At 36.1% G+C, this 22,607-nt stretch overlaps 1 protein-coding gene across 1 annotated transcript in view; it reads right to left on the bottom strand.

Moving 5' to 3' along the window:
• Nucleotides 1-4,845: 4,845 nt before the first annotated feature.
• IQCM (IQ motif containing M) overlaps nucleotides 4,846-22,607 on the bottom strand; it is a 167,736-nt gene continuing 149,974 nt past the window's right edge. Inside the window, exon 12 of the mRNA XM_052690229.1 lies at nucleotides 4,846-5,760. Coding sequence (XP_052546189.1) covers nucleotides 5,654-5,760 — 107 coding nt within the window. The 3' untranslated portion in view covers nucleotides 4,846-5,653. The remainder of the gene's footprint in view (nucleotides 5,761-22,607) is intronic.

Below are 22,607 nucleotides of genomic sequence, written 5' to 3'. Positions count from 1 at the left end.
GTGAAGTAGTATTAGCAAGCTTATAGATGATACTGATGATACCAGTGATGACAGTAACATCCTTTTCATTTTCGTAAGTGAAAGTAACATAGGGTGATTAAGTGACTACTTCTAAATGGAGGTTTATGAAAACCTACTAAGATGGATGGTTGCAATACCAATCATTGATCTGAGGGATTTCTGGTGAATTCCTCCCTCCCCCCCCCCCAAAAAAAAAAAAAAGAGAGAGAAAGAGAAGAGATGGATCCAGACAGCAGTCCTCACAAACACAGTTTAAACAATGCGATTTCACAGTTGCTTAAAAGTCACAGAGCAGCTGCGTTGAATTGTAAAATCTGCAGTTTTATTATGCCAATGACTTTCTATTGGCCTCAGTCATAAAACAACATACTCCTCACTGAAGTTCTCTGCTAAACAAAAAACACATCCAGACTGACTAAAAATCAAACTCAGACAAGCAAAAAATAATTTGGCCTTCATCTAGCTGGGCTTGATTGGCCCAATAATAAACAATTTTATTTTTCCTCTTCACTGCTACTCCTACTGATAATAGTGATAATAATACTGAAACCTTATTCCCAATGGAAAAAATAAAGCACTGAAAAGTAACTGTTGCTGAGAGGACTTCACAAATAGTACTTCATGCTCCTGCAGAAGGTAATGGCATCCTGAAATTTTCCTGACTTTTTTCTGTTACTGCTTTTGTACAGATTTCAAATTTGCCAACTGTAGAAAAGGATCTGCTGAGGAGGTTTCTCTCCAGCAGGGAAAGAATGCATGTCCCAGTCATTCACAACTGCTTGGGAATTCAGGCAACAGCTTTCAAACAAATTATTGCTTCTAGAGTAATAACTATTTTTAGCCCCCATCCTCAGTGCTGCATCTGTACACTTAGAGGTTACATTAAGGTCTAGTGTACTGTATACTTTAGGCAGAATAAAAGATCTAAATATAGCACTTACTTGAACACAAAATAGATGTTCCAGATAATACTTCAGGCACTGAAACTACTACAACACCATACTGCTCATAGATATAATGCCAAAGCATCATGGACAACAGCCCTTTTGACAATTTCTGCAATGGCAGGCAACATTTTAATCACATTCATCAAAATGAATGTAGGAATATTCATATATATGTATATATGTGTATATATGTAATATAGGTAGGAATATTGCCCTTTGCTCACTTAATGACAATATTCAACATCTGATTTCTTCATGCATTTTAGACTCAGTTTTCTAATACTGAATGTCATTTTCTCATGCTTTATATTCTCTCACAAAAGAGACACGTCAAATATTCAAAGGATGGCATGCCAGGATAGAGGGGGTACAAAATCTTGAAAAGTCTATAAACAATCTAATTTAAACAGTATCAAGTTATACCTGTATACTTATGTCTATTAATTCTGCATTTATATTGGTATTTAATAGTCACACAACAGGACAAAAGATAATATGGTATGTCATGGCTAGGATCAGGGTATCAAATATTGAATCAGCAAGAATCCTCAGAAGATATTCTGATTATCCAGATACATTTCTTAGATTTAATTTAATCTTTTATTATGGTTACCTTTAAACTCAGAAAACGGTGAACATTCATCTTCTGAAAGTATAAACAAAATTTATCTCTGTGGACATCATCTGATGACTCATCTCTTGGGCTTGGGTTACTATCAAATCAATTTTATTTTTGTTACAACTACAGCTAATGTAGTCACTACACTGGCAATGTATACCATTTAACCTTAGGACTAATATTAATTTCACTGAACTAAAAACATAGACTGCAGTCATTTAGTATACTAACTAAGTACACAAGCATAAAATTGAATCTAGATTTCTCTGCACTTAAAAGGACCCCAGCTGAGACTGTTCAACTTTCAGGTTTAGCAGCCAGTCGAACCGGAAGGAGCCTTCTGTACCTGCCAGAGACAACATTTCAGAATGCTTGCAGACTCAGTCTAATCCTGAAGTATTTCTCATTTTCTATTTGGATGGAAATGGTTAATAGATTAACTCATTCAGGTCAACAGGAGCTATTCAGTCTTCTGCCTGAATACAACCTTACTCTTCCAGTGAAAGACCAGCACATGAGAGTGAGAACATCATCCAAGTCCCCACCTTGGGACCCAAGAGGGCCAAAGAGGAGTTATACACCCCCAAGGATCCTAAACCTGAACTACAAAAAAACTGACAGCTAACAAAGTTGACTTTATAAATATGAGATGCAATGTCTTCCAGACGTTCCCAGGCATTCACTGCTTCCTAGACTTATTGTTTCATTTATGTGAAAACTCAGAAACAAAAGCATTGATTATCTAAAAATTAGCAACTTCAGTATTTCATAACAAAGCCAGAGATTCAAATAGAAAAGATGGTATCTGGGGACAAATTGTGTAACACATGTGCCTTCATGCTGTCTGTGCATAGCTGAAAAATGAAGTGTTCTCAAGGAGTACTGGATGATTCCTGGAAAGCTGGAATAAATCATAGTGAAGGTGATTCAGAGCTGCTCAAAGTTGAAAATTGATGCTTCATTGCATTGAATTGAGAATACACCAATAGTAGACCAGAGTCATAATTTAAATACCTAAGCTCTCACATCCTATATTTGCATTTGGTGTATATGTAAATTCTCTTGAACAAGAACATCAACCCAGGTTACACAGATCGTGACAGAAGTCATTCATTTGTCCCCATCAGTTTTTCAGTTTTGTAAGCCATAATCTTCCAAAAATTCTGTATGGTAAAATGTTGCCAATTATGACAATAATAAAAATTAAAACTAATTTTCAGAAAAACTCGATCTTCTGAAATTTACACATCTTTATCAGAAATACTCTTTAACTCGCCATCCTTAAAAGACAGTCATCTTTACCAAAACATGCTGTCAGATTCATTTTGATTGTTTCTTTCCTATAATGTATCAATTCATAGAATTAATCTTTCTACTTGTATTTTATTTTCAGTAATCAAAGAAAGGAAGCCATCACCCAGAGCTGTACTGTAAAGCAGAATGTTACCTAGTGCTGCAAAACACAATACATGATCTTTGTTTTCTTTAAATGATTCTAATCACAGTTCCATTGCAAATCCCTCCTTGTCAGAAAGAATGTAAAATTTGGTCAGTTCTGGAGTTCTAGCAGACCTGAACATTGACCTTGCACATCCTTTCTTTCCCTTTTTGAAGCCTCATGAACTTAATTTGAGTGTGTTTCAAGGATCAGTCTGAAGCAGTGTTTTTGAACTCAGCTGGGTCATAGGAACTTTCTCAGCACTCTATTCTAATTTGCAGGTTTGCTATAATAAAAGCCCCAAATATATTGCTACTGTCTAGACATTTTATCTGAAACAAGTGTCCTTTGCAGTCTCAGAGGACTTTTCTATTTTATTTCCAGTAAATCAAAGTCTGCGAAGAGCTTTGGTTCTTATTAAGACATACCCTTCACAGTCCAGCGGTTGCCAACAGAGGCAAGTCATTGACAGTTCATTTACATATAAGTGATGACTTCCATCAGGTAGTTGGCTCAAAAGTACAATGGACATTTAGAGCATATCCAATATTTCTTGTTCTTTGATGAGCATCAAGTGCCAATTTATATATAGAAACTGACTATCGGAAAGTGAAGGCTTCTTTTCATTGACCTTACACTGTCTTTTGCAGACATATTGGAACAAGTTCATTCCCCTAAAAAGAAACATTAAGCAAGTCAATACTAAGAAACAGCAAAACAACTATGAAAGTTGTTTAATAGCAAAAACACCCTCTCATATGCATTGGTAGTATGAGTTACTGTTCTGCAAAACAATCAGTGGGGCAAGATGCGAGTTCCCAGGGGGCATGAACCTCATGGTGCCACAGGGCCACTTGGAGGTATGGAACTGCTGCTCTCTCAAGCAGCTGAATGAATAGTTGCACTGTCAAGCTAAAAGCCCCAGGGGAGAAGGAGCAGGAACGCAGTGCATTCAAGCATAACCCAGATGTCACCCTAGTACCAAATGCTGATGTAATCACAGCAGATTCAAACACACATTGACACAGCAGAGAGAGGTGATTGGGCTGCTGTGGGATGCAGCTGGCTCAGGCAAATGCAAAAGGGAGTTTAGTTATTGATACAACATTATGTTTGGGTGATACGGGTTATTGAAAGAATGGAGGAACCATTGGTGACCCTCATCCATATGCTTAGCAATAGTAACAGATTTTGGATCCTCTGCTCAGAGAGGATGCACATTACCACTCAGGTAATACCAGTTACTTTACTTTCTGTGTTCAGTATTGGAAAGTTATCCACAAAGTCAAGAACAAAGCACAGAAATTTTTAGAAAATAATAGAAATATAATACAAATAATAGAAAAATCTATTTAATAATAGAAACTAAAAATAGAAACAATAGAAAAGCAAATATATATAGATATGTATATTTTCAAAGCCAGAAGCAGACAAAGGTACCTTCCTTATAGAAGATGGATAGAGCCAGAGTGCATGTTCTGCAGTAGCATCTACTCAAAATATTATCTTGTACATTTATGTTTAAGACCTAAAAAGGCAGAAAAAAGGAATCTTCCCAGTTACCGCACTATTTCCACTCAGAGAAAGCAGGCAGAATCCATACACCAGCATCAGTAAGTGCTGAATTTCCTCTCATCCAGGTTTTTCACTGCCCTCAAAGCTATAGCAAGAGTTGTGCATATGCAACATGCCCATGCCTTAAGACTACATAAAGGAGGACAGTTATCTGATAACCTAGTTGGTCATTTCTATTCCAGAAATGATGATTGATTACCTCCCTTCTGCCAGATGTTTCAGCACCTTGTTTGGGCTGAAGGGGCAGAAACAGTTGCTGATGGACAGCTAAACTCCTAAACAGAGTCAGCTGAGAGTGGGTGAACACTTCTCCTGGTACAGCACATCTATTTTAGAGGGTCCCCAATGCCTCTCACCTCCAGGTAGGCTGCATGTTGAACGAGCTGCTGGTGTGCCTGTGGGGCAATGGAAAAAAAAACCTCTGTGAAAATAACAATGAGTTTATTGCACCTGTTGTTAGCTGTGCTTACAGCGCAAAAGAAACAAGCAGTACCTTTTCTCCTTGATTCCTCTCTCCACATTAAACAACAGATTTATGACAGTGATGAGAACAGGTGTCATACTGCACGCACTGAGAAAAATCAGGAGTGCGATTGTTTTTTTTAGGCCCCAAATTCTGAAATACTTACTGACTTTTTAGCGAACGAATTGCCTCTCCATTTACTGAAAGATGGATAGTATAAAGCCCTGTCCCTTACCAATTTGAAAGACAAATATCCTATTAAAAAGCAACAATGTTGGCTTATCCGTTGCTCTGTGAAGATTGGTACAATTTTACACTTTTCAGTTGCCTAAGTCACGATGTTTTGATCTTCGAATTCACTGTGTACGCTGCACACTGATTCACCCTATCAAGTGCACACTGTTTGGTCAAAAATGATGTAACATGATGGATTTTCACATTTATTATGTTCTAGTTGAAGATGTCTTCAACATGAAGGAGTTTGGTGTTCTGCTTACGCCCAGATGCAATATTCTTTCCCTATGAGAAAATGTGTCAACTCTGGAACTTGATTTCTTTAGACTTCACCAGTTTTTCAAGCAGAGGCACTATCAATTTTGATCAGAGAGGCACGCTTCTGTCTGCCCTCTCATTGAAGAAGTCACTAATGCAGCTGACACTTGAAAATCAGGCTTTTTTGACTTTCGATGAGAAAATACTGCAATTAAAAACAAACAACAACAGAAAGCCCTTAGAAGTTTGATAGAATAGGTTTTCATCTTGTTTCACGGAGTTCAAACTCATATTCTAAATAAACAAATATTTAGCTGAAGTGACTTGACTTCCCCCTGTTCATAGATCCAGGCCATATTTGCAAGCAAAATTCAATGTTCAAGTGTCCAAGAAAGACACAATATTACTATATTTATTCCTACTTTCATTTTTCAGTCACCGGAACTCCTCAGACAATAAGTTTGCAGGCAATATAGAACCATTTTCCATGTGATTAAAGTGAAGTAACTGCTGTTCTAGATTACTCTCAATTCCTTACTGGATCTTTCTTATTCAAACATGATATCATGTCCTTAATTTGGCTTTGGTGTAACACACAAGTTTTTAAACTAGTTTCAAAATTTGCTAACACAGTTTCTCAGTAACATTTTACATTTTTTGAACAAGTCGTGTCAGATATTTAAAATGCAAACCTCACAAAAAGGTAAAGAACCACATTGAAAATCTTATGAAGGAAAATACTGGAAAAGGAAGATAATTACCGCATGATCCTATAACTCCAGGAATCTTCCTCTATTATTTTTTCTGCCCTGAAATGGGCCATGTTTTGCTGTGAAGAAGAGGACTGTGAGTGCTAGCTTAAGACATCACAGCATCATTGGAAGGGAACTCAGTGATTATCTAGATCCAGCTCCCTTGCCACAGCAGGGTTGTCAAACACTAAATCAGGCACCAGATTAGGTTGCTCAATGTCCCAGTCAACCTGCATTCCTCATGCTGATCAGATCAAGAAAGAAAAACATCACCAGCACACAATAAAATTAGAGTTCCTGGCATCCATCCATAAAGAAAAATGGGACCAAAAATGCACCAGACAATGATACCTACAGAAGGACAGTTCACACAAAAAGTCGTAAGTACTGACACATTAATTCCTCAGAACAAGACACTCTATGATCATCTTCATATAACCTGGAGATATTCTCCTAAAATGCAAGATCAAAGGGAGCACTAGGGAATCAGAGATGATTGCATTACCCAAAAGAGGACGTGCCAGTGATAGCAAAACATGTGTTTTTACAGCTAAAAGGTAAGTTCATCATAAGGAGAGGATAAATACTGTTATCTGTACTGCATTTGTATAACATATCCTTACCAACTTTGCTCTCACAGTAAATACTCACTTGAAAATAGGACCAGCACCCTGAGAGCTGTGTTCTTGGTATGTGTTTTGGCTTGCTTTAAAGTAAAATGAAATAGCATATATTTAGCTTTAAAATGGCACATATTTGGCACAGTTTTGATGAATAGGAGAGTTTACCATGTGGCTATTACTTTCTACAGAAAATAGACTATTCAAAAGAAATAACAAGAGCAGGATGCTTTCTAATATGTTCCAAAAGTAGAGAAAACAAACACAAAATGCAGGCAAACAAACAAACAAACGACTTTGTTCTGCGAATAGTTTCACATGTGAAGAAGCGGCACTTTGCTGCCTTGATGCCCAGTGTTATTTTTCCATGGAGGAGGACCAATTCACTTCTGACAAGATTAGGGTTAATGCCATCTCAGTAACAGGTAGGCAAATGACTTCCACAGACATAAAACAATTTGTTTTCTTTTAAAACTACATATTATTAATACCGCAGATGGTTGAAAATAAGCATACAGACAAGCATGGACACATACCCCCCTTTTGTGCATTATCTAGAACCACATGACTGTAAAAAATTAAGTCAACAAGACAGTCCCACAAATCACGCTTTTGCTGACAGTGATCTTGCAGGGTGTGATTATCAAGAGATAGACATTGTGAAGTAGGCTAGGGACGAGGTGGGAAAGGAAGATCTGTTTAAAAAGGATTATTTCCTGCATTGCTACAGTCAAAATAGCCAACACTGTTTTTGGCCAGCATGTTACTCATGCTGTGCCTCTACCTCCAGCACGTTCCTTATGAACCCTGTTAAAAGGTTATTTGTACCTTCAGCACTCAGACTGAACAATGCAAGTCCTCAATTAGAAAATGCAATTGGAATTGCTGGAGAATAATTACAAAAAGTATAGAAAGCAACAATTGCCAAGAACATATTATGATTTCAAAGTCTAAGCAAGCCTCTCCTCCATCAGTAGTGAAAACAAGGAGACAAGAGGAGAATAACAACAGAAGGGATAAAAAAGAGAAGCAGCTGGAAGAAATAAGCAGAAAGCCCCAGAATGGAAACTCTCTTGGCAGGATCTGTGGAAAATAGACCATATCCATAGAGTAATTGTATAAAATAATCCATTACCAAATAAAGATTTATATAATACACATATTTAAGCTTTGCTTCTCTGCTCAAGTAAAGAAAAAAAAGGACATTTGACTGCTCAGAGAACAGTCCAAATAGGAAGAGTCAATCTAAATTGTTTTTGAAACTTCTCTTCATCTGCATGTGATACAACTGGTCTTTTGATCTTTTGCATATGAAGAAGACTGTCTCACCTAAACTCTCCTTGTTGGGTAGAGTACATGGGGTTTCTTAAAATCTCGGCATTGAGATAATACCAGAAGTGAGACTGGGTAGTGGAAGTACCTGAAACAAAACTAGGAGTATCCCAGAAAATAAACAACCCAAAACCAGAGCGCTAAATTTGTTTACAACAAAACCTGACCATAGAAAATATTATATATTATATATACATATATATAAAGTATTATATAATTACTCCTCAAGACATTTCAAGATACTTATAGAGCAGAGAAATAAAACTCTGCCATAAGCCACATCTCCATAGTTATCTGATGCTATTCAAAAACTAACTTGCTGTACAAGTATATTATAAAGCAAAAGAAGCTACTTTACAACATCTTAATGACATGTTGTGATGAGATACTGTCTCCTGTGGGCCAGCCTGAAACAGATCATTTAGCTGAAGAGGTTTTGATTTGTTCATCTCTGCAACTGTTCATTGCTTTTCACAAATGTTTCAAACACACTTAGCAAATACGTTAGTAAACTTACCTTGGTTGTTTAAGTTTTTAAGTTTTTTCCATCAAATGATGCTGAAGAAAGAGCATACTTAGGTAACATCACAAATACAGATATTCAGATTTTGTAAAGCCAGCCATTAAAACCTACTAAAATTAACTTACTAAAACTAATTGAAGGTAAAATCAAGCATGACCTGGTGCACTGAAAAGTAAAGGAAAAAGAGCCAGTTTCCATCCTTCTTTGAAACTAAGTCTACAGGCTGAAATCTAGAGTGACATCTCTCCTGTTAGCCCTAGGAAACTATTTTTAGTTTGAATGAACTATATCTAAGTTACTTTTCAGTTTTAAGATATTACGATAGAGATGCATAAGTCACCTTGTCTGTTCAGATGGATGCTACTACATCAGTTTACTGTTGAGAGTTATTGGAAGTTACAGCAATTAAAAAGAGCTGTGAAGACATGGCATTTAATTTTTCAACCTCTCTATGGACTTAAGACTATAACTATTTTGATAACAAAAACAATAGTTTTTTGTTTGGTTGGTTGGTTGGTTTTTTACATCTTTCTTGGACATTCTTTCTACTTTGGTGGCTATATTTGCAGTTTTATAGGAAGGGCTGGGAAGAGTAGGCTGTCTCTCACTCACCAGGAATGTCATTTCTCTACAAAAGGTCAGAGGAAGGGCTGCTGGCCCATGGTTAAGCATCCTTGCCTGGCCTTCAGGGCAGCACCAAAGACAAAAGGTTCAGGAATGTGCCTGTCTCCAACAAAACAGGTTTATCTATCTGAGCACGTCTTTTAAAATTGGAAAATGCAATGTAACAGCATTTGGAGAAAGGAAACTGAAGGTAACTGAGTCCCTGAAAGCTCTTGAGAGACAGACAAACTCATTTTAAAGGAAATCTATACTTAATAGTATAAGCCCATTTGAAATTTACAAGGTGTAAGTATTTAAATTTGTTAACCAAAGGAAAAGTGCGGCTTATAAAGTTTACAATCTACATACATACAGTATCATGTTTAAAGTAACGTCACAAGATCCTGTTAAAACACATGCAGTTGCATAGCAGTTCTCTTACTGTCTAATTCCCTGAATGGGCCTAATGGTTCCTTTACAACAAGATTGCATTATGATACAGCAGCATGGAACTGCTGATGTCTCAAATCATTTGTTATTATTCTAAATCTAGAAGGACAAAAGAATGCCATTTCTAAAGGAGTAGAAGTGACAAAAGAAACAAACAGTATAAGACACAAATGTTTTTGAAATATAGCCAGGGTACAAACTTTTCTCTACATATAAAATAAAAAACTGCTGCATCGTGGCTCCATCAGAGCTTCTCTGTTTTAGGTACCATATATTCATGCTGGTAAGGGATTGTGTTCTGTACATTATGGTTGGTTAAATATTTCTCAAAAGTTAATCTCCTTCGAAATTTATTAAGTAGTAAAACTAAAATTCTATTAACCTTAATGGGATTTACACAAGGGAATTCACACATAACGTGGATGCAACAGTAATGCTTAATACTGTGCCAGGAAAAAAAGACAAGCTTAGCGCAGCTAAAACCATCACGTTTTCTATTTATGTAGTCCTTCACAAGGGTAATCCTCTGCATATTAAGGGGAGAAGAAAATGCAGCGGTTAGTATTTAATCTTCTCAGATGCCAAGTGAGATAGCTTCACTTGCCAATAAAGGGTGGTCTTACTGCTGTGGGACGTTGGTAGAAGGATTGACAGGCATAATCATTGCTTTTCTTATGAATCCTGAAAGTGCTACTGCTTACATTTTCTGCCGTATAATGCTGTATATGTATATGCATAATTACATACATACATTACTATTGGAATACATTCCTTGTAATACAATATATATGCAATTTAATGACTACATATTCTCCTTGAATATGAACAAGCCATTCCTCAAAAACAAACTGAATTAAAACTCCTCAGATTTTTCTCCAAAGATCATCCATCTCTATGGTTTCCAGCATAAAATTATTTGTTCTGTTGCCTCTAAATCATCTAGTTAGTATGTCAGAAATAGCTGACCTCATTTGGGAATGCTGAGTGAGCTCTGACTATGCATTTCTGAATTCAGTGGTCCTTCTCCAAGAAGAAATTTACTTAGTGTAAAGTTCCAAAATGCATGAGTGCTGAAGAGCCGAGATTTCTATAGGAGGCAGTTAGGAGGTCCTGAGTTTCAAAGATGATCACTTCAAGGTAGGAGCATCACAGTGTGGGCTGCACAGAAAATCAGAAGGACCCTAATGTTTTGGGCCCTCGCCCTGTGCTAAGGAGGAGAGGCATTTGCAACAGCTTCTCCCAAGTGGGAGAAGTGACAGCAGAATCTGGAAAACATTTTGGCTCCCACAAGCGCAACTACAGAACTCTATCTGCTTTGAAGCTTTGTGGAATCAAGCACAGCATCTGTAGCAAGCACTTATATCTGCTGAGGATGGCCACCATTTAGAAGAAACCTCCACCTTTGTGGGTTCCAGTTGGCATGTTGGACATATTTAGGGAACCTAGGTGATGGAAAGGTGTAGTTATTCCTAATGTGGTTATCCTGAAACAGAAGCAGCAGCCCAAAACAAAGCCACTGAAATTGCGCTGCGATACAAAGTAGCTCATACTTAAAGAGTAAACCATATTGTAATGTAGTTGGACGTACTTACAATTTGCAGTCAAAAGTGATGAAAAAGAATGACTTATTTATTCTGCCTATCTTTTATTATGAATTAAATATTCAGAAATTGAAGTCTTTCTCATGCTGTTAGCATTTTGCCCTTCTCTGACAATGCAATCCTGATACACTCATACTAGCATAAAGCTTTCTAATTTGGTCTTAAACCAAAAACTCTGTTCTGTTATTCTACTCATGTCATTCTACCCAGAACTATTCTGAAGAAAGTCATTTTAAAGCCAGTAAAGATGATTTGCTCTCTGAGAAGCATAATCTGCTGTGGCAACATTCTTCATTATGTAAGATAAACTACGTAAAAATCTGAAAATGAAATTAGACATTGGAGAGATGAACTTAAGGGTAACTAACTTCTGAACATAGAGATAATTCAATTTTTGGTCTTACAGTAAGCTTTCTCATACATAGACTCGAAGCCAAGCTACATCCTGTGAATCTAAGCCTGGATCCTTTCTTGCTAGGTGGGTAAACAGTTCATTTGCAATGGCATTTGGGTGCATTCTCCTTTCCATCGCATAATTTTAACAACAGAAATGGGCCAGAAAGTGATTTGTCTTTACATATGTGTATCGGGAGTCTTGAAATGCTGATTAATTTTGGTCATAGCAACTGATCTCCCCAACAAAAGAACAGGAAGAACAGGAAAAAAAGCCAATCTTTTAATAAAGCATTTGAGATTGGACTGAATAAAGGCACCCAAACCTTAATTTGAAAAAAAAATCACCTAATCCAGCATGAAATAGAGCAGATGTTTTTAATAAGCCCACCAAACATAATGGAGCCTTTCCTTAACATTTAAAACCACAGAACCAGGCTCATAGAAGCTTGTCAGTGAGGACCTGTTGCCTGTCAGCACAGCAGCACGCTGACACAAACGGCACCAGAGATAGGATTGGGTATGAACCCAGTAACTATTTTGGTGCTGTCTCTCAACGTAGACCATGGCAGCCTCTCAGCAGAGCAGAATGCACTTGCTGATGTCTTAAACTGCATGGACAGGGCAAATGCCTGTAAAATGAATAAGGCTTCCATTCACAGATGCTCTGACAGGTGAGCATCCATATTCCTATCAACCTCCTACCAAACTTTGATCCCAACTGGACACGCACACTGAGTTTACAGTTGCAAAACTCTCTGACCAGAGATCAGAGTGTCCTTCTGATATATACTGCACACCTATCCAGTTAGGAAAAGCCATCATCCTACAGATCTTCCTATTGAACTCTCTATCACACAGGAGACATATGAACACTTAAGCCACAGCTCCTTGTGGTGCACTGGACCTCATTCCAAGATCACCAAAACAAACACTGAATAGCTCATCTTGTATTTCCATTTTTCTGTGGTGGTACTGAGGGATATTTTACATTCAAATGCTATCCGCTTTGCATTAATGAGAAGAAGAATAATTCAGTACGTTGTTACATATTTTCAGCTGCCCTTGTGTTGATTTCACCCTGTGTGAATTTCTTGCGGGGAAATATACCACTAGAAAAGACATGCATGAAAGGAAAAATTAGTTACACTGAGTTCCTTCTCCCTTCCTAGTCATATATCTGTCTTTACGCTTTCTGCAAAATAAACACATCGCCAATAGGCCACATGATAAAAAAGAGAGAGAAATACTGAGTGAAAAAAAAATAAAAATTAGAAGATTTCCAAAAAAGAAAAAAAAATGGCAGCAAACAGAGTACACCACAATTCTTTCCTAATATTCTAAATTCTTTACCTCTCCTATCATATTTGTTAAGAACACAGCCGCTGCTCCTTGCTAATTTATCATGCTACACCATGCTCCAGAACCAAGCTTCCCAGCTTGTCCAGATAAGGCATCAATCTGTATCAGCACATGCCCAGTCATAATTCTGTGCCACGAAAACCCTCATAACAGGGAATGGAGGTGTGAACAAGTTGGTTCACATGGATGTAAGAATTGAGGAGTCCAGTCATATGGACAAGTACAAACTGTAGGCTGGCTGCCCAAGAACAGTTTATTTTCTGCTTTATTTTCCAATTCCCCAGTCATCTTAATATATATATATATATATATATATATATATGCATGTATATATTTTAATATATATCTACATATGCAAACATCTCAAACATCTGCATATATATACATACATATACATATATACAAGCATATGTATCTTTTCATGTTTGTACCTACATTATCCTCAAATAAACAATTAAGCTTCACTTATTATCTAAAACATTAGTTATAAGTTTTGGTAGATTCAATTACATCTCTTTTTAAATAAATTCATGAAAGTATTTTTATATATCATTGCTATTAATCTTAGTTGAATATTCAGCCTTAATTGAATTAATATTTAACAGACTTCTGCAATCTGTCCAAGTATTTTTGCTGCAGACCAATTTCTTTCTGCTGCAGCAGTTGAAGCAGGCATTTCTTGAAGAATGAGAAACTGACAAAATTAGACAACAGAATATTAGATCACATCCTTATAAAATACACCTGAAACATGCAAACATACCTACATATCTGGGAAGTTCTTAATGTTAATATCCCTATCCTTATTCAATAAGGATAATCCTTATTCAATCTTGAGTCAAACTCCAGTCATTCAACAAAATTCAACAACATTCAACAAAATCTTACAATGATCTCAAAAATCAATATTTTCTTTCAGAGAAAGTGGCTGAGGAATCAGGTGATGAAACAGAAATGCTGAAATATAGACAATAAATCAAGAATTTTAGAAATAATGCATACGACTCAAATAAATACCTTTGCATTTTTTTCCATTTTGCCAACACCTATTTTTCAATAATTTTTCAATTAGATGTAATTTTTTTTTATATCCAGGAGTACAAAATTTATCATCAGACAAAAGCCAGTATATTGTAAGCCACAGAAACATCTTTTGTCCTGGAATGACGTATTACTTTATCAATGCGCAGATATTGGAAAAACAACATTTCAATTTTCTGTCAATATAGGTTCCATCAAGACCACAAACTGATTTACGTCCAGTTTGCTTAAGCATTCTCTGACCAAATTCCACCAAGTGTATGTCTCCATAATGTGCCTTGTAGACACTCCCTTCCTTACAGGCAAATTTGGGGTTCCCCTCATTCACATCACATCAAATGCCTGCAGAAGACTGAAGGAGCACAGCTACGTCTCTTAGCTGTTGCAGCTCTCTCTCTGCTTAAGCCCTGAGTCAACAGTCCCAAAGACTTTGACAAACTACTTCAAGGCCTCATCCAAAAGAGCTGTCTTGCTGCCATATTTCAGAGCTCTACCCTGCTCACAGTAGTCACTGAATCTTTGCAATAAAATCTCCTAATGCCCATATGCAGCAAGCATTTGCTGTTTACATAGCCATTAGCCAATCTTTCCAGAAGATTTCTTTCTAGTATGCCATTTTTTTAGTTAGGTTACAAGGGCAAAAAACAGAGGCCTGCAAGAATATGTTTTAATAGGCAAAAACTCAAACATGAAGTCACAGCCACAATTTTTTTCAGATGTGTTTTCACTGTAGTCATAGGGCAACAGAAAAAGCCATCTTTTCTGCTTTCGTGGTAAGACTTAGTTTAAATTTTCTTTTTCTCAAGCTGATTTTTACATTGAAAGTAAAATTTAATCAAGAATGACGTAGTTACTACTGCTTTGTGGAGCTTTGGTTTACTGATTCAGACTTCCTTAAGTCATATGACAAATCAGTGGAATAAAGGATGACCAGTGTCCCTATCCAATCCCTCCATGCACTGCGGTGTTCACTCCAGCCTTAACAAAACTGCTATTTAAGAACAAACTGGAAAAAAAAAAAGGTCAGAGCCTATAGCAACCGAATGAATCAAAGAAATACGCAAATCTTTCCTTATTCCATATTCTTCTCAGCCTGCCACTACAATTATTAAATTACAGGGTATTAACAGAAACTAAATAAAGCACTCTGAAAAGATTAATTCTGAAGATGCAAAATTCAAATGCCAGATAGAGAGCATGCAATTAGGTTCTTAAATAATTCTTACCACATTTCATGCTAATATTAGTACTTCCAAAAAACAATAGGAAACTGCAATATTCCCAGAGACACTCCATTGAAACAGCACAGTGAGGCACAGAAAATGAACCTTGGTGAATTTTTATCTTTTGATGTTATGTACAAGTAACATTTATCTCCAGCTACAATAGTAAAAATCATTTTTGCTCTCTAGACAGAATTAATATTTATATGATGATACTAAGAAAAAAAAAAAAAAAGTGGTTTTGTTTTCTGATCCAATGCAACAACAACGACGAAGCTGTTCTGCTCAGATTTTTTGGAGAGCTCAAATTAGCACAAACTTTTACTTAATTGGGCTCTTCAAGTAAGTATGCAGCAATGAGCATTAGTCTCTCCTCATTGCTTTTTAAAACCTTTATGTCTATCCAGGTCCCATAGCCTTACAGATTTTAATGGTCTTAATGAAGAAAAACAGCGTTGTTACTCAATTTGAGTCAAGCAGATCTCCATTCAGAATGACAATGTCTCCATTCACAATGCTATTGTTAGAAGTTGTATCATCCTTTTTATTTTAAACCTTGTTATCCAGGAGTTTTTAACTTGCCAGTAATTTTTCTTCCTTGAATCTGAGGCAAATAAAGTTGATTGGCTGGATGGTCAGTCGGTCAGTCAGTCAATCTGTCTGTCATCTACACACACTTTCCACACTCCCGGCTGCACATATTGCTGATTGGCATAGTAATCAATTCAGTGAGATATACCAGAATATTACTCCGTACAGCTCAAAATGACTGCTTTTTAAAGAAGTGGGGAGTCTGGCAAATAATTTATGTAGTCAAATTCACTTAGTGTTCTTACGACAAATAACCTCATTGAATATTTGCAGGTTTGCAGGACTAAAGTTCAAATAGTGGCTGCCGACTGCTTGTGGCTTTTTGCATGTACTAAATCTCCAGGACAAGATCTCACACAGAATAGGTAGATATAACAAAGTTGCCATGAGCTAAGAGGACAGAGGACTTTTTTTTTTTTTTTTTTTTTTAAACAAAGATATATGTACAGAGGTCTACATCTTTATGTTGAGATTGACATGTTTGACCAAGGAAGTCTATGTTGAACTGGTCTCTTCATTTTTACTGAGTGAAAACCATAGCATTTCAGGAGGAAGTGCAGGACCCAAGTAATATCTCTCACAGATCATCTTTCTTTTGAGGAAACTCTTGCAAGCAGCCACAGAAAACAAACTTTTTACTGTACCAGGTCTGTGCACCCTCTCCACAGTCCTAAATCTGCTATTCTCCTCTTTTCAAGTTAGAATTGCACTGGCCTCAAAGACAGGGGATCCTCTGTGAACACAGATGTCTGATTAATTCCCCCAAAAGACATGAGCACATCTACAATATAGCTCAGCTTCCCACACTCCCACAGGATTTAGTTAAGCTAACCCAAACATCCCATCTGCCTTTCATGTGATTGGAATGCAAAGATCTTTTTACTTTTACAAATCTGATCTCTCTATTGTTGCTCCTACATACTAATGGTGCTAGAACAGCTGCCTTGGATTTAAAACTCTTTCTCTTCCATGCACTGTAATGGTAAATACAAAAGCTATTTTCTACTTTCTAAGTTATGTAATCCAAACAGGAGTTGCACGTTACCTGGAGTCAGCATGACAAAAAATACTTGCCGTATGGTACAGAGTTTGCAATAACATGCACAAAAAAAAAAAAAACTGTCTAGAACAACAGTGAAATTCGGGTGTTAGCTGAGAATCCTTAGCCATGCAAGTTTCAGAGGAAACATCATCATATTGAAAAAAAAATTATTGCTTTATAAAAGCTGGACCAACTGCTTGGAAAAATTGGAAGGTGAGAGGAACAGATGGTTCACTCTCAGATCAGGGAAGACTGAAGGGAGACAGTAAGAGCAAGCGAAAAAATTAATATCTGAACACTCCTTCCCTTTTCTCCTTTTCCTTTCCCTCCTCCTCTCTCCAAGGAACTAAGTAATGAAAGTTTGAAATAACTTATATCACTGTGAAAGTACCTGAAAGAGTATCAAGAGCTGGAGAAAAAGTTCTTAGCCCTTGAAATCCTGCATTCATGGAGTCATGCTTGAGTGAGAAGTGAGTGAAAAAAATCAATCTCTGGAAGGAAATAATTATACATCAGTTAAGGTTCAATCCCTGCTCTGGACCTAACATCAAAGGTCAAAATACATGCAGACTTATGTATTCTCCATTTAAGATGCACATGACATTGAGATTTAAATAATCTCTTCCCTGAGAAGCATTCTAAATACCAGATAGCAAATACATCAGTTGTTTCATAACAATGTTTCAGTACACATAGCTGTATGCAAACTTCTATGAAGATGAATGATTTCATTTTCTAATCAGAAACTTTTAACGCTTTTTCTTGCTCTAAAAGGTTAGCATTGTAAGACCACCAATACAGAAGAGAGAGTTTCCTGTTCACTAGCTGGCAGTGCTGACATGCACTTTGAACTTTCCAGCTATGTCACCACCTATTGGCAACTTAGAGGTCCTGTTAAGTTAAAAGATGGACCCAACTGAGTTGGGGAAAACTGTAACTGCTTCCAGATACCAAGCTGGTATTTCCTGGAAAGATAACGCCTCACCTGTTCACCATAGTTCTTGGAGCTTCCAATAGGGCTTACAGACATCATTTTCACAGTAACCAAAAGAAAACAGCCTAGCAAGTATTAAAACTTTGCCACTACATTACTAACTGTAGCATGTTAATCAAGACAGTTAATATTTTTATTAAATATGGTACTTGCTAGAGACTAATCAAGGGAACAAATGCAGTACACGAATAAGTCCCGCAGCAATGACTCTAGGGGAAAAAATTCCTCGAATAAATGAAATCCTATTTTCTCAATATCTTGACTAGAAACTCGCTAATGCTTAGCACTTTCTTATACTATGGGCAGTGTCTTATTAACCCGTATGCCTATTAATCTCAGGGTCTGGTCTTAGGCGATGTAGCAATGAAAATAACCACAGGTGTGCAGCTTTCTATCTTTCTATGGACAATTTGTCACATGCACCAGGTATTACTGAGAGACCATCAGGAACTCACCAATCAGAACACTAAGATCACTGGTTCAAGTTTCATGCTTCGAATAAAACCCTCTGAAATGTCCTTCCTGTTAATTAAGTAAGGAGTTTGCTAAGCAACAGCTTCAGCATTTCTTTTTGTGATTGAAAGCCTGATAATAACTACAAACGCTAGAAACTGGGATGTAGAAGATATTCACCAAGCTAATTTCTTTTGTGTTCAAAATCTTCGTCGGCATAAAATAAAACAGACAAAAGTAATGCTTTGCCTATAGGATTTAAAAGCAAACAACAGGATATTTTAGCAGGATTACAGTGTGTAGTCTTCACTTATTTCAGATACAAGTTACTCACTAAATATTTTGTATATCTTTAAACAACTTAATTATCAAACATTACAGTAAAACAACAAACATTTATGAAAAGTGGTACAATAAACAGAGCAGGCAAAAAGAATATACATGTGTAATAATAAACAGTAAATGTATTTCAAGAGCCAAGAAAGTCAGATTTAAAGAATTTCTAGTTTCATGAAATATAACTGACTTACAGGATGTTAGAAATCCTGCCAATGGTTTTCACATTCTAAAGATTTCAAGCATGAATCACAGATTTGACTACTGAATTTCTTTGACTTTATACATAAAGATATATTTGTGATCAATTAATCAAAAGACTGTTTTAAAAAACAAAAAGCCTCTCAGGTGTATCATGCAAGACTCACTTTGTTAGAATTGCAGGAAAGGTATCTCCCTATATATATATGGAAATGGGAAACAATAATTGTAAATTAAAAAAAAAAAATCTGTTATTCAGATTCACCATTCCAAACATCGTGGTCTTCATCTATAACATTACAGTTTTGTTTTCAAATGGATTCTATTTTATGTTCTTATATAATTTCCAAAAGAATGTGAACTACAGGGGTTTTTTTTGTTTGTTTTTTTGCTGTGGAATTCCAAAGCTTTTAAGTTACTGAAATTGTAAGTCTGTGTATATTTGCTGTACATGTAATGCAGTTCACTTGTCTCTTTGAGGCAATTTTGGTCTTCTGAAGTCACGGTTTTATTGCAACCACTGAAGTCAAATCTAAGTGCCTTTTACAATTTCTTCTGCTATCTACCTTGGGCAGGGAAAAATGTTAGCAAATCAGTTGAATCATTGATTGTATACATATGCCATTAAACACCAAAATTTGGACTTAAAATTTCCTTTCACATGTATTCTTTTAGCACAGAGACTAAAGTATAAGATGATCTCCCTATTCTACTCATTCTTCATGAGGAACTGCATTCATTCTATTATTTTATATGAGTAATGAAACCTTCATTCAAGTGGACTCTCAAAGTGTAGGTAAGATATACGAAAAAATATACATATTTTTCAAGTATTTCTAATGCATTGGGCAAGTCCATCCTGTTCAAGAAGTGAACTTAATGCTATATTTCTGAAACTGAAACTACCTACCCTGTTTTTTTTTTCAAGCAAAAATTATTTTCTCTTATTTTTTATAGGACAGATTTCTGCATCTAACTGTTGGGACACAAAATGTCTCCAGAGCATTTGCAGAGTTAGATTTATTGTTCTGCCACAAAATCATCAGCAATTTTTCCGAGACATTTGAATTCCTAATTTAAGAGCAGAATTCCAGTTAGGTTCACACTGGAATTATTTATGATCTCTTTATAAGATCCTTCCAGCTATTTAAGACATCTTTGGGTTTATAAATTCTCTAACAAAGGGTAACTTGATTCTGTATTGCAATTAAGACTCATGTTCTTAGTCTACTAGGACACATGAGTAAGGCAAACTCCACGTAATACTATAACTGCAAAGAATTATTTCTTTATGATACTATCCTCATTTTAATTTCTTAGACAGGATTATATCTTGTGTCATGATAAGCAGTTAATGACAATCCAGTAGTGAATTGTATTTAATATAAGACCAAATATTTTTGGCTGCTGTCTTAGATATTTTCAAAATTTATGTTGATACACAATGAAAGTGACAGGGTGATTAAATTTTTTTCTCTTCTATTTTGAAAGGTTTGAAATTTATATTTCAAATACATTGAAAGAAATTTGAGACTAACAAGAATCACTGAAAAATACTGACATCTTTCACTCAGAAGATGCAGAAAGAAAGGATGATGACTAAAATAAAAATGTTTCCCAAATCCATTTCTGCTCTTTGTCTATTATTCAGTGCAATAAAATAAACATTAATAGTTATATGTCTACAATGGTATTTGCTTATATGTGTACGTATTCAATTCTACTTCACATAATAAAATTACTTGTAATACTTGTTTTTAACAGACATATTATATTGCACTTGTATTCAAAACCTGAAAGAGAAGTGCTGTACTAAAATTAGTCCTTAGAATCTACAGTGAATTGTGCCTTACATTTGTGAAATATCAGTTTAATGCAGTAGATGCAGAACAGTTTAGAAATTATTCTGTATCTGCATTTCATGGATACTGAATAATCCTACCATACTTCAAAATGGTTCAAGCTTGACTTTGTGAATTATTTGAGTACTCCGTGGCATTTTTCTGTAATTCTATCTCAGGCTTCTCTCTGTATCTTTTAAGCAGACTTTCAGATGGCCATAATGCAAAGCCTATTTAAAAGTCAGTATGTAGTTGTCACACGCTGTTGTTTGTGTTTCAGGGGGTCTACTTAATCACATTAGGAAGCAGAAACATGCCTACAGGTCAAACAGAATTTAAACTCTGAAATGCAATAGATTAAACTCTTGAAAACTGAAACCACACCTAGAGCCTCTTAAAAACAAAACTACACTGGAGTCAGCTTTCTTAAAGTTACTAGATGTATATCGTTATTAAACATTCAACAACCCAAATGCCACATGAAAAATACGGATTCATATATAGAATGGGCTGGAAAGGATCTGATATCTCTCTTTTACCTTCTTCTAAAGAAATTTCACATAATCTATTTTTTTCATGTCATAAAATAAAATTTTTCTTTTCTGAGAAGTCAAGCTGTTATTTTCAGGATTTTTAAAGAATTTTTAGGCTGAATTCTACTTCAGATTATTTTGATAACTAACATAACTAACAAAGCTAAAGAAAATCTGTTATAATGTGAAATGCCAAGCAGCAAAAAAGCTACAGTTATCACCTTGAATGAGACATAAGAAACAATCATATTATGTAAAGCTTCTACAAACCGTTATGTTGATGAGTAGCTTTCCTGTCCTGATGCATACTCTATAAGTATTTGCAAAATACAGGCCTTGCAGTATAGTGCTTGATCTTTCCTTTGTAAGGCCAAGGGCTGAATTCCCATATTGCTTTTACAGACAGCTTTACAATCCCCCAAACTATAGCAACACACACACCAGACTAAGGCAGTGGAAGAAGAAGCTTTTCAGAAATGCAAGTAAGAAATATAAACATATAGTAGACTTTGCTAGCCTAGCCCACTGGGCATATATTGTTGGTCACAGCATGGATCTAACACTGTGGGGAATGTTTACAGCATGGGATATGGGGAACTATACTCACAAACAATCGTGAGAACAGTGTATCCATTCTTATGTGAAATGTATTGAAAATTGACCCTGTTGGGATGTAAATGAGGAACTGGATTGTTGTGGAAATTCTACTTGTTCATGTGCTTTTTAGATGTTGAATTTTCTTTTAAAGTGATCAAAAGTGTCTTTGAATCACAACAGTCAAAGATGGCAAAGACCACATATTGCTCTAATTCTGTTCTTCATGACATCTTGCAGAGATTAATGCTAGAAAGATATTAATAGAACTTTTTGTTCCTTTACCCCAAACTGACACCATATGAAAGCCTGCCATGATAGCTTTGCAGTATCATCTCTGTTTTCGAAGCTATGCCATGTAAATTAAACTGGGAAGATCACATCAAAGCTAAAAAGAGCCAATATGTACTACATACAGACATTTAAACACCTGCCATATCCTCCCTTGCTCAGGTAGTAAAATAATCATTCTACCCTGTGTAGCTTGAGTGCTTCAGCCTTCCATTTTGCCTTCCTTCCTCCCCATTTCTTTCTATCCCATGGAACTGCTGAGTCCAAGTTTGCAAA

This window comes from Tympanuchus pallidicinctus, unplaced genomic scaffold (assembly GCF_026119805.1).
Source record: "Tympanuchus pallidicinctus isolate F22 unplaced genomic scaffold, pur_lepc_1.0 scaffold26, whole genome shotgun sequence".
Taxonomy (NCBI): Eukaryota; Metazoa; Chordata; class Aves; order Galliformes; family Phasianidae; genus Tympanuchus; species Tympanuchus pallidicinctus.
Note: the sequence above shows the minus strand (reverse complement) of the source record. Positions and strands in the feature narration are given on the sequence as shown.